Source organism: Chlorocebus sabaeus, chromosome X (genome assembly GCF_047675955.1).
Source record: "Chlorocebus sabaeus isolate Y175 chromosome X, mChlSab1.0.hap1, whole genome shotgun sequence".
NCBI classification, from domain to species: Eukaryota; Metazoa; Chordata; class Mammalia; order Primates; family Cercopithecidae; genus Chlorocebus; species Chlorocebus sabaeus.
The window spans coordinates 67,573,828-67,586,340 of NC_132933.1; the positions used below are offsets into that span (position 1 = coordinate 67,573,828).

Consider the following 12,513-nt stretch of genomic DNA (forward strand, 5'->3'; position numbering starts at 1 on the left):
AACTTAAAACTCTACTACAAGGCAACAATAACCAAAACAGCATGGTATTGCTACAAAAACAGACACATAGACCCATGGAACAGAATAGAGATCCCAGAAATATTGCCAAATACCTACAATTATCTGACTTTTGACAAAATCTTCAAAAATAAGCAATGGGGAAAGGACTCCTTATTCAATAGATGGTGCTGGGATAACTGGTTAGCCATAGGCAGAATATTGAAAGTGGAACCCTCCTTACACGATATACAAAAATTAACTCAAGTTTGATTAAAGTCTTAAACCTGAAACCAAAATCTATAAAAACTCTCAAGGATAACCTAAGAAATACCATTCTAGACCTAAGACTTGACAAAGACTTCATGGACAAAGATGCCAAAAGCAATTACAACAAAAACAAAAACGGACAAATGGGACCTAATTGAACTGAAGATCTTCTGCACAGCAAAACAAACTATCAACAGACTTAAAAGACAATCTACAGAATAAGAGAAGAAAATATTTGCAAACTATACAGCTAACACAGGTCTAATATCCAGAATCTATAAGGAATTTAAACATTTTTTTAAAGTTCAGGAGTACAAGTACAGGCTTGTTACATAGGTAAACTTGTGTTACGGGGGTTTGTTGTACAGATTATTTCATCACACATGTATTAAGCCTAGTACCCATTAGTTATTTTTCCTGATCCTCTTCCTCCTCCCACCCTCCACCTTTTAATAGGCCCCAGTATGTGTTGTTCCCCCTCTACGTGTCCATGTGTTCTCATCATTTAGCTCCCACTTATAAGAGAGAACATGCAGTATTTGGTTTTCTGTTCCTGTGTTAGTTTGCTAAGAATAATGGCCTCCAGCTCCATCCATGTCCCTGCAAAGGGCATGATCTTGTTGTTTTTTATGGGTACGTAGTATTCCATGGTGTATATGTACCACATTTTCTTTATCCAGTCTATCACTGATGGCATTTAGGTTGATTCCACGTCTTTGCTATTGTGAATAGTGCTGCAATGAACTTACACAAGCATGTGTCTTTACAGTAGAATTATTTATATTCTTTTGTGTATATGCACAGTTATGGGATTGCTGGGTAGAATGGTATCTCTGTCTTTAGGTCTTTGAAAAATTGTCACACTTCTTTTTGACAACTTACAAGCCAAAAACAACCTCATTAAAAAGTGGGCAAATGACATGAACAGACACTTTTCAAAAGAAGACATACATGTAGCTGACAAGCACATGAAAAAATCCTCAACATCACTGAACATTAGAAAAATGCAAATCAAAACCACAATGAAATACCTTCTCACACCAGTCAGAATGGTTGTTATTAAAAAGTCAAAAAATGACAGATTCTGGTATGGTTGTGGAGAAAAGGTAATGCATATGCACTGCTGGTGGGAATCTAAACTAGTTCAGCCATTGTGAAAAGCAGTTTGGCAATTTGTCCAACAACTTAAAACAGAATCACCATTTGACCCAGAAATTCTTTGAATCAAATGCTGATTCTGTTTTAAGTTCTTGGACTAATTGCCAAACTGTTTTCAACAATACGCAAAGGAATATAAATCGTTCTACCATACAGACATTTGCACATCTATGTTCATCACAGCACTATTCACAATAACAATGACGTGGAATCAACCTAAATGCCCACTGATGGTATTTAGACTGGATAATGGAAATGTGGTTCATCTATACCATGGAATAGTATATAGCCATATAAAAGAATGAGATCATGTTCTTTGCAGGGACATGGACGGAGCTGGAGGCTGTTATTCTTAGCAAACTAATGCAGAAACAGAAAGCCAAATACTGCATGTTCTTACTTATAAGTGGGAGCTAAACATTGAGTACATACAGACACAAAGAAGGGAACAACAGACCTACTTGAGGGTGGAGGGTGGGAGGAGGATGAGGATCAAAAAACTACCTATTGGGTACTGTGCTTATTACCTCAGCGATGAAATCATTTGTACACCAAATCACCACAAAATGCAATTTACCTATATAACAAACCTGTACATGTACCCCTCAACTTAATATAAAAGTTAAAAAAAAGAAGACACAAATCAATCTTGAAATGTTTTTCATGATAAAATTCTATTAGGCAATAAAGTCAAGTTAATTATTTTAAAATAAAAAAAAATTATGCCTTGCTGTCAGAACCCATGTTTACTGTTTTCTGTTCATTTGTTTGAGAAGTATGTTTATCATATATATTTTGGGCCTAATTCTTCCATCAAGAGGAGTGGGAACAAGTTGGCAAAAATGAAGGCCTGTGTCTTGCCCCAGACAACACTATCAATGTATCCTTTCCAGTTTTCAACATTCCCAAAGGAGCAAGTGCCAGTCTGGTATAACCAGAAACAAATCTTCTTCAGCATTTTCCTACCTATCATGGCTCCACAAAGGGTCTTTCAAGCCCTGTGACCAAATCCTCATTATGATGCTGGAAATTCTATTACCCCACTAGAATTTTGATCATTTTGCTTAATGCTTTGTCCCTATGTAAATATTCAAATATCCTTCAAGCCAGTCATTGCCAAATATACTCTAGTATAGATTAAATGAGTTATTCAGGCTTTTCTTGCAAGCTTTGATTTTATTAAATAGGGTATGAAGAACTTGAAAACACTGTGGAGAGAAGATGGAATCAGCACTGAAAGATACAAGAAGGAGAAAATGAAAGTGGAAATAGAGAGAGAAAAGCCATTTTTGTTATTTCTTCACCCAAGTAGCATTTATTGCCAAGCACAGGGGACTTCTAATCTAGCCACAATTAAACTGGTGCTAACGGATGGTACTAACCACTTCTGTATATTTTAGTATTTTGTTATTCAGATGTTCATTTTTAATAGATCTGCTAATTCCAGAAAAAATATTTTAGTCAAACTAAGTAAAAGTGCCATTTTAGTTTTAACATTTTCACTTGTGCTTATAAATTGAATAAGTCCTCTTATATTTCAAAAAGCAAGATACAATTAATAGAAAACTAGCATTTATATATGATCAGTGAATATACTTTCCTAAAGTTGTCTATCTTTTTTTTTGTTCTTGCAGCAAACAAGACTTTGAGTCTACAGATGAGGTAAGTGCAAAAATAGTTGAAAATCGAATATAGTGTAATAAGAGATTCTGATATCTGCAATAATAATATTCTTTTAGTTAAGTACCTTTACTAGACTGAAAATGCAGGTAAGTGAAAAAATTTGTGGCCATTTTGCCTTTAAAATTATATAAACACTACATATTTATAATAACTATAAAACTACTAATCATTCACAAAAAAGTTTTATCAACTGTCACTTTGTGATTTGTCTATGCTTATTGCAATATTTATTTGAAATGTTCTATTTTTCATTTCTGTGTGTACATAGTAGGTGCATTTATTTATGGGGTACAAGACTTATTTCACTGACCACATATTCTCTGCTTTAGAAAACTGAAATCTATATGATTAATTAAATAGCAAATTTAGTTTTAATATGCTTCAAAACCTTGTATGTGCCATGCCAGTCAGCAACTTAAAGTAAAAATATTTTCAAGTATTAATCTAGTACATATGCATATTATCTTAATAATTGCTTTTAATAGAATAATCAAAAAGAGAAAAACCTATTTCAATGCAATAAAAAGCACAGTTCCCTCTTTTGTGATTTTAATCGTTTTTTCCAGTGTACTGGTATACTGCATTCATTACAATTATTCAGTAATTCCTAAATTACCTTTAAGAAATACTTCCCTTCAGCTCCTCACTTAAAATTAGTTGAAGCTGTTTCAGTGTTGTGGTGGCAACATCACAATCTTTCAAAAGTCACCACAGCTCTATGTAAATTCTCAGTAAAACCTGTAACACCCTTAATTTTTATTTCCCAAAGTTTTCATTATTTCAAAAATGAACTTCTAGAATGTCATATCTATCACCCAAAAAAATTTCCAGTTTTTAAAAATATACAATGAATAAAGTGTATAAAGGTATTTAATAGACCATTTTGCTTTTGTTTTAATTTCATCTTTTTAAAAATAGAAATGGAACTTCTCATTGGTTGCCCAAAGGTTTTCCCTCGAATGCGTGGAATTCAGGATTATTTTTATACTATTTGTAATATAATTGATTTTTTTAAAATAAGAACTGATAAGGCTAGAAATTAAACTCATAGAAACTGTTTCTCAAAAAGTGAATTAATCTTTTAATATTCCTAAAATATGTCCCATTACACAAAAGTCTGTGGATTGCTTTTCTTAAGATTGACATGTATCTGTTCCATGGATAAGCCTTTTTTTCTTACAGTCGGAAGACATTGAATCATTGATTCCTAAAGGATTATCAGAGTTTACAAAACAGCAAATTCGCTACATTCTGCAGGTGAGATGGGGTCAAGTGTGGATGTGTGAAATCAACACTAACAAACAGCTTTCTAGGTTGCTTCCCTTGATTAAGAACAGAAAGTCCCAAATTAAAATCCTCTTTCCTAAGAGTTGATGATTCTTTGATTAGACTAGGGTTATATTTCAGTTTAGTGAGATCACCAAAAAGTATATTGAATGACTAGCATCTGGGAACACATTCTGGAAATATTATTCCCTTCTATAGAATGCCCTTATTTACCCCTCAGCACTTTAGTACAATCTGACTCTATCTCATAGTTTTTGCCTTCCTCTTCTCCATTCCACCCTCTTTCCTACCACACACACCCTATCTCATCATTGGCAAGGAGAAATGGAAAGGCCAATTCCTTACTTTTCCAGAATTGTGGAAGACTAGAGACCACTGGAACAGTAAATTCCCCATGAGGAAGGGAGAGACCACAGATCAAGACAGATAATAAGGACTGGGCGCGGTGGCTCACGCCTGTAATCCCAGCACTTTGGGAGGCTGAGGTGGGCGGATCCCTTGATGTCAGGAGTTTGAGACCAGCCTGGTCAGCATGGTAAAACCCCGTCTCTCTACTAAAAATACAAAAATAAGCCGGGCATGTTGGCGCATGCCTGTAATCCCAGCTACTTGGGAGGCTGAAGCAGAAGAATCGCTTGAATACAGGAGGTGGAGATTGCAGTGAGCTGAGATCGCACCACTGTACTGCAGCCTGGGCAACAAAGCAAGATTCCATCTAAAAAAAAAAAAAAAAAAGATAGAATAGATGCTAAGAAAATATGACTAAAAAGAAGAGTACATGTTTTTCCAACAAATGAACCTAAAGATAATCTAGTTTTGTCTGGTGATGCCAATTTCTAAGTTTGATATTTGGTCTCAGGTCTTTGTTGATCACCAAAGTATTGAACCTGGTATAATGTTTATGAAAATTAAATGAAATATTGTTTTCAGTGACAAACAGTCTGTATTATAGATGGTGGTTTGAGGAACACATATGCTCCTCAAAACCTGAATCTGGGAGCCATTCTTGATATTATCTCTGGTGGTGGGATGTCCATCCAACGTGCATTCCAGGTCTATTTTTTTTTTTGAAAACTCTTTCTGAGGATCTTTGCATCTAAGTTCATGAGACACATTGGTTTGTAGGTTTGTAGTTTTCTTTTCTTTCTTTTTTTCGGTACTCTCTTTGGTTTTGATATCAGGGTAATACAAGTTTCATAAAATGAGTTAGGAAATGTTTCTTCCATTTCTATTTTCTAGAAGATTCTGAATATTTGTTGCTAATTCCTTTTTAACATTTGATAGAATTATCCAGTGAAAATATCTGGGCCTGGAGATTTGGTTTAGGGGAATAAAAAAACTAAATTCAATTCCTTAATAGTTACAGGGCTCTTCAAATGATTTATTTTATATTGGGTGAGTTATGGTATCTTGTGTTTATCAAAGAAGTAGTTCATTCCATCTAAGTTGTCAAATCTGTGCATGTATAGTTGTTCATGTTGTTTATAGTATTTTATCCCTTTGATGGCTGTACTGCTATTCTCTATTTAATTCCTGATATTAATAATTAGTGTCTTCTGTTTTTCTTCTTTGTCAATCTTGTCAGAGGCTTATCAATTTTATTGACTTTTTCAAATAAGCAGATTTTAGTTTCCTTAGTCTTCGCTATTGTTTTTCTGTTTTCAGTTTCATTGATTTCTGTTTTAAAAGAATGAATTTTAATGGTCTCACCACAAAAATGATAAGTTTCTATTCTTACCTGTATTACTCCCTATCTTTGCTTGCTTTTGGTATATTTTGCTCTTATTTGTCTAAGTGCTTGACATAGGAACTTAGGTTATTGATTTGGAACCTCTCTTGTTTTCTAATATAAGCATTTAGTGCTACAATTTCCCTTTTAGCATGGCTTTAACTTTCTTTTGATTAATGTTTGTGTGGTTTGATTATTGTCCAACCTTTTACTATCATATATATACATATATATATGCAAAATTTTCATTTTATTTAAAGGGAGTATCTTATAGATACGGGAGTGGGATTTTTTTTCTTTATCCTCTCAGTCAATCTCTGTCGTTTATTTATTTTGTATATTTAGATAAGTTGCAATTATTGTTATGTTAGGGCTAGATCAGTCATTTTGTTTTGTTTCCTGTTTGTTGTCTCTAATTTTTGTTTCCCTGTTTTCTTTGTCCTGCTTTCCCATGGATTACTTGAACATGTTTTAGAATTCCACTTTAATTTGTCTCTAGTACCCTTGCTTGTATCTCTTACTATGGCTTTTTAGTGGCTGCTCTAAGTATTACATTGTATATTATTTTAAACCATTTAAACACTTAGCCCAGTGTACTGGTGTTGATATTTCACCAGTTTCAGTGAAGTGTATAAAATTTTACTTCCTTTACATATCTTTATTATCTGCATTTATAATTGTCTTAAATATTCTCTCTACATACATTGAGAACTACATTAGACAGTGTTACAAAATTTTGCTTCAACCACTTAACATAATTTAGAAAATTCTAGAAAAGTTTCCAGGGCAAGATGGCTGAATAGGAACAGCTCGGGTCTGCACCTCCCAGAGAGATCAATGCAGAAGACAAATCATTTCTGCATTTTGAACTAAGGTACCCAGCTCATTTCATTGGGACTGGTTAGACAGTGGGTGCAGCCCGCAGAGGGCAAGCAGAAGCAGAGTGGGGTGTCACCTCACCCGGGAAGTGCAAGGGGTTGGGGAACTCCTTTCCCTAGCCAAGGGAAGCAGTGAGGGACTGTGCCATGAGGAACTCTGCACTCTGGCCCAGATACAATACATTTCCCATGGTCTTCAAAACCCATAAACCGGGAGATAACCTCGGGTGCCTACACCATCAGGGCCCTGGGTTTCAAGCACAAAACTGGGTGGCCATTTGGGCAGACACTGAGCTAGCTGCAGGAGATTTTTTTTTTTTCATAACCTAGTGGCACCTGGAACACCAGTGAGACAGAACCCTTCACTCCCCCAGAAAGGGGAAAGGGGGCTGAAGCCAGGGAGCCAGGTGGTCTAGCTCAGTGGATCCCACCCCCATGGAGCCCAGCATGCTAAGATCCACTGGCTTGAAATTCTTGCTGCCAGCAGAGCAGTCTGAAGGCAACCTGGGACACTCAAGCTTGGTGCGAGGGAGAGGCATCCACCATTACTAAGGCTTGAGTAGGAGGTTTTCCCCTCCCAGTGTAAACAAACAAAGTTGCCAGGAAGTTCAAACTGGGTGGACCCCATCACAGCTCAGCAAAGCCTCTGTAGCCAGACTGCCTCTCTAGATTCCTCCTCTCTGGGCAGGTCATCTCTGAAAGAAAGGCAGTAGCCCCAGTCAGCGGCTTACAGATAAAAGTCTCATGTCCCTGGGACAGAGCACCTGAGGGAAGGGGCAGCTGTGGGTGCAGCATCAGCATACTTAAACGTTCCTGCCTGATGGCTCTGAAGAGAGCAGCAGATCTCCCAGCACAGTGATCTAGCTCTGCTAAGGGACAGACTGCCTCCTCAACTGGTTCTGACGCCTGAGCCCCCTGACTAGGAGATATCTCCCAGCAGGGGTCTATGGTCACCTCAAACAGGAGAGCTCCAGCTGGCATTGTGTGGGTACCCTTCTGGGATGAAGCTTCCAGAGGAAGGAACAGGCAGCAATCTTTGCTGTTCTGCAGCCTCTGCTGGTGATACCCAGGCAAACAGGGTCTGGAGTGGACCTCCAGGAAACTCCAGCAGACGTGCAGCAGAGGGGCCTATTAGAAGGAAAACTAACAAAAAGAAAGGAATAGCATGAACATCAACAGAAAGGATGTCCACACACAAACCACTTCCGAAGGTCACTGACATCAAAGGCCAAAGGTAGATAAATGCATGCAGATGAGGAAAAAACAGTGGAAAAAGGCTGAAAATTCCAAAAACCAGAATGACTCTTCTCCTCCAAAGGATCTCAACTCCTTGCCAGGAAGGTGAACAAAACTGGATGGGGAATGAGTTTGACGAATTGACAGAAGTAGGCTTCAGAAGGTGGGTAGTAACAAATTCCTCTGAGCTAAAGGAGCATGTTCTAACCCAATGCAAGGAAGCTAAGAACCTTGAAAAAAGGTGAGAGGAATTGCTAACTAGAATAACCAGTTTAGAGAAGAACATAAATGACGTGAAGGAGCTGAAAAACACAGCACGAGAACTTCGTGAAGCATACACAAGTATCAATAGCCAAATTGATCAAGCAGAATAAAGGATATCCCAGATTGAAGATCAATTTATCCAAATAAAGCAAGAAGACAAGATTAGAGAAAAAACAATGAAAAAGAATGAACAAAGCCTCCAAGAAATATGGGACTATGTGAAAAGATCAAATCTACATTTGATTGGTACACCTGAAAGTGATGGGGAGCATTGAACCAAGTTGGAAAGCACTCTTCAGGATATTATCCAGGAGAACTTCCCGAACCTAGCAAGACCAGCCAACATTCAAATTCAGGAAACACAGAGAACACCAAAAAGATACTCCTTGAGAAGAGCAAACCCAAGACAAATAATCGTTAGATTCACCAAGGTTGAAATGAAGGAAAAAATGTCAAGGGCAGCCAGAGAGAAAGGTCGGGTTACCCACAAAGGGAAGCCCATCAGACTAATAGTGGATCTCTCTGCAAAATCCCTACAAGGCAGAAGAGAGTAGGGGCCAATATTCAACATTCTTAAAGAAAAGAATTTTCAACCCAGAATTTCATATCCAGCCAAACTAAACTTCACAAGCAAAGGAGAAATAAAATCCTTTACAAACAAGCAAATACTGAGAGATTTTGTCACAACCAGGCCTGCCTTACAAGAGCTCCTGGAGGAAGCACTAAATATGGAAAGGAAAAACCAATTCCAGCCACTACCAAAATATAAAAAATTGTAAAGACCATCGACACTATGAAGAAACTGCATCAACTAACAGGCAAAGTAACCAGCTGGCATCATAATGACAGGATCAAATTCACACATAACTATGTTAACCTTAAATGTAAAAGGGCTAAATGCCCCAGTTAAAAGGCACAGACTGGCAAACTGGATAAAGAGTGAAGACCCATCAGTGTGCTGTATTCAGGAGACCATCTCACATGCAAAGACACACATAGGTTCAAAATAAAGGGATGGAGGAAGATTTACCAAGCAAATGGAAAGAAAAAAAAAGCAGGGATTGCAATCCTAGTCTGTGATAAAACAGATTTTAAACCAATTAAGATTAAAAAAAGACAGAGAAGGGCATTACATAACGGTAAAGGGATTGATGCAACAAGAAGAGCTACCTATCCTAAATATATATGCACCCAATACAGGAGCACCCAGATTCATAAAGTAAGTTCTTAGAGACCTACAAAGAGACTTAGACTCCCATACAATAATAGTCGGAGACTTTAACAGCCTACTATTAATATTAGACAGATCAATGTGACATAAAATTCAAAAGGATATTCAGGACTTGAACTCTGCCCTAGGCCAAGTAGACCTAATAGACATCTACAGAATTCTCCACCCCAAATCAACAGAATGTACATTATTCTCAGCACTACATCACACTTATTCTAAAATCTACCACACGATTGGAAGTAAAACACTTCTCAGCAAATATAAAGCAACAAAAATCATAAGAAACAGTCTCTCTGACCACAGTGCAATCAAATTAGAACTCGGGATTAATAAACTCACTCAAAACCGCAAAACTACATGGATACTGAACTATCTACTCCTGAATGACTACCGGGTAAATAACGAAATCAAGGTAGAAATAAACAAGTTCTTTGAAATCAATGAGAACAAAGACACAACATACCAGAATCTCTGAGACAGAGCTAAAGCAGTGTTTAGAGGGAAATTTATAGCACTAAATGCCCACAGGAGAAAGTGGAAAAGATCTAAAATCAACATCCTAACATCACAATTAAAAGAACTAGAGAAGCAAGAGCAAACAAATTCAAAATCTAGCAGAAGACAAGAAATAACTAAAATCAGAGCAGAACTGAGGGAGGTACAGACAGGAAATACTCTTCAAAAAAATCAATGAATCCAGGAGCTGGTTTTTTTGAAAATATTAACAAAATAGATAGACCACTAGCCAGACTAATAAAGAAGAAAAGAGAGAAAAATAGACACAATAAAAAATCATAAAGGGGATATCACCACTGATCCCACAGAAATACAAACTACCATCAGAGAATACTATAAACACATCTAAGCAAATAGACCAGAAAAACTAGAAGAAATGGAAAAATTCCTAGAAACATACACCCTCCCAAGGCTAAACCAGGAAGAAGTTGAATCCCTGAATAGACCAATAACAAGTTCTGAAATTGAGGCAGTAATTAATAGCCTACCATCCAAAAACAAAAAACAAAAACAAAAACAAACAAACAAACAAACAAAAAACAAAGAAAGATAAAACAGAAAGCCCAGGACCAGACAGATTCACAGCCAAATTCTACCAGAGGGACAAAGAGGAGCTGGTAATATTCCTTCTGAAACTATTCCAAACAATAGTAAAAGAGAGACTCCTCCCTAACTCATTTTATGAGGCCAGCATCATCCTGATACCAAAACCTGGTAGAGACAGAACAAAAAAAGGAAATTTCAGGCCAATATCCCTTATGAACATCAATGCAAATATCCTCAATAAAATACAGGCAAACTGAATTCAGCAGCATATCAAAAAGCTTATCCACCAAGATCAAGTCAGCTTCATCACCAGAATGCAAGGCTGATTCAACATATGCAAATCAATAAACATAATCCATTACATAAACAGAACCAATGACAAAAATCACATGATTATCTCAATAGAGGCAGAAAAGGCCTTTGATAAAATTCAACACCCCTTCATGCTAAAAACTCTCAATAAACTAGGTATTGATGGAACATATCTCAAAATAATAAGAACCATTTACGACAAACCCACAGCCAATATCATACTGAATGGGCAAAAGCTGGAAGCATTCTCTTTGAAAACTGGCACAAGACAGGGATGCCCTCTTTCACTACTCCTATTCAACACAGTATTGGAAGTTCTGGCCAGGACAACCAAGCAAGTGAAAGAAATAAAGGGTATTCAAATAGCAAGAGAGGAAGTCAAATTGCCTCTGTTTGCAGCTGACATGATTGTATATTTAGAAAACCCATTGTCTCAACCCAAAATCTCCTTAAGGTGATAAGCAACTTCAGCAAAGTCTCAAGATACAAAATCAATGTGCAAAAATCACAGACATTCCTATACACTAATAATAGACAAACAGAGAGCCAAATCATGAGTGAACTCACATTCACAATTGCTACAAAGAGAATAAAATACCTAGGAATACAACTTATAAGGGATGTGAAGGACCTCTTCCAGGAGAGCTACAAACCACTGCTCAAGGAAATAAGAGAGGACACAAACAAATGGAAAAACATTCCATTCTTTTGTATAGGAAGAATCAATATCTTGAAAATGGTCATATTAGTTAAAGTAATTTATAGATTCAGTGTTAACCCTATCAAGCTACCACTGAATTTCTTCACAGAATTAGAAAAAATACTTTAAATTACATATGAAACCAAAAAAAGAGCCCATATATCCAAGAAAATCCTAAGCAAAAAGAACAAAGCTTGGAGGCATCATGCTACCTGACTTCAAACTATACTACAAGGTTACAGTAACTAAAACAGCATAGTACCAGTACCAAAACAGAGAGATAGACCAATGGAACAGAACAGAGGCCTCAGAAATAATGCCACACATTTACAACCACTGGATCTTTGACAAACTGTACAAAAACAAGCAATGGGAAAAGGATTCCCTATTTAATAAATAATGCTGGGAAAACTGGCTAGCCATATGCTGAAAACTGAAACTGGACCCCTTCCTTAAATCTTATACAAAAATTAACTCAAAATGGATTAAAGACTTATATGTAAGACCTAAAACCATAAAACTCTAGAAGAAAACCTAGGCAATACCATTCAGGACATAGGCATGGGAAAGAATTCATGACTAAAACACCAACAGCAATGGCAACAAAAACAAAAATTGACAAATGGGATCTAATTGAACTAAAGAGCTTCTGCACAGCAAAAGAAACTATCATCAGAGTCAACAGGCACCCTACAGAATGGGAGAA

At 36.8% G+C, this 12,513-nt stretch overlaps 1 protein-coding gene across 1 annotated transcript in view; it reads left to right on the forward strand.

Annotated features, from left to right (window-relative positions):
- Positions 1-12,513, forward strand: part of POF1B (POF1B actin binding protein) — a 102,155-nt gene that overhangs the window by 58,700 nt on the left and 30,942 nt on the right. The window contains exons 8-9 of the mRNA XM_007992193.3: positions 3,060-3,087; positions 4,291-4,365. Coding sequence (XP_007990384.3) covers positions 3,060-3,087; positions 4,291-4,365 — 103 coding nt within the window. The remainder of the gene's footprint in view (positions 1-3,059; positions 3,088-4,290; positions 4,366-12,513) is intronic.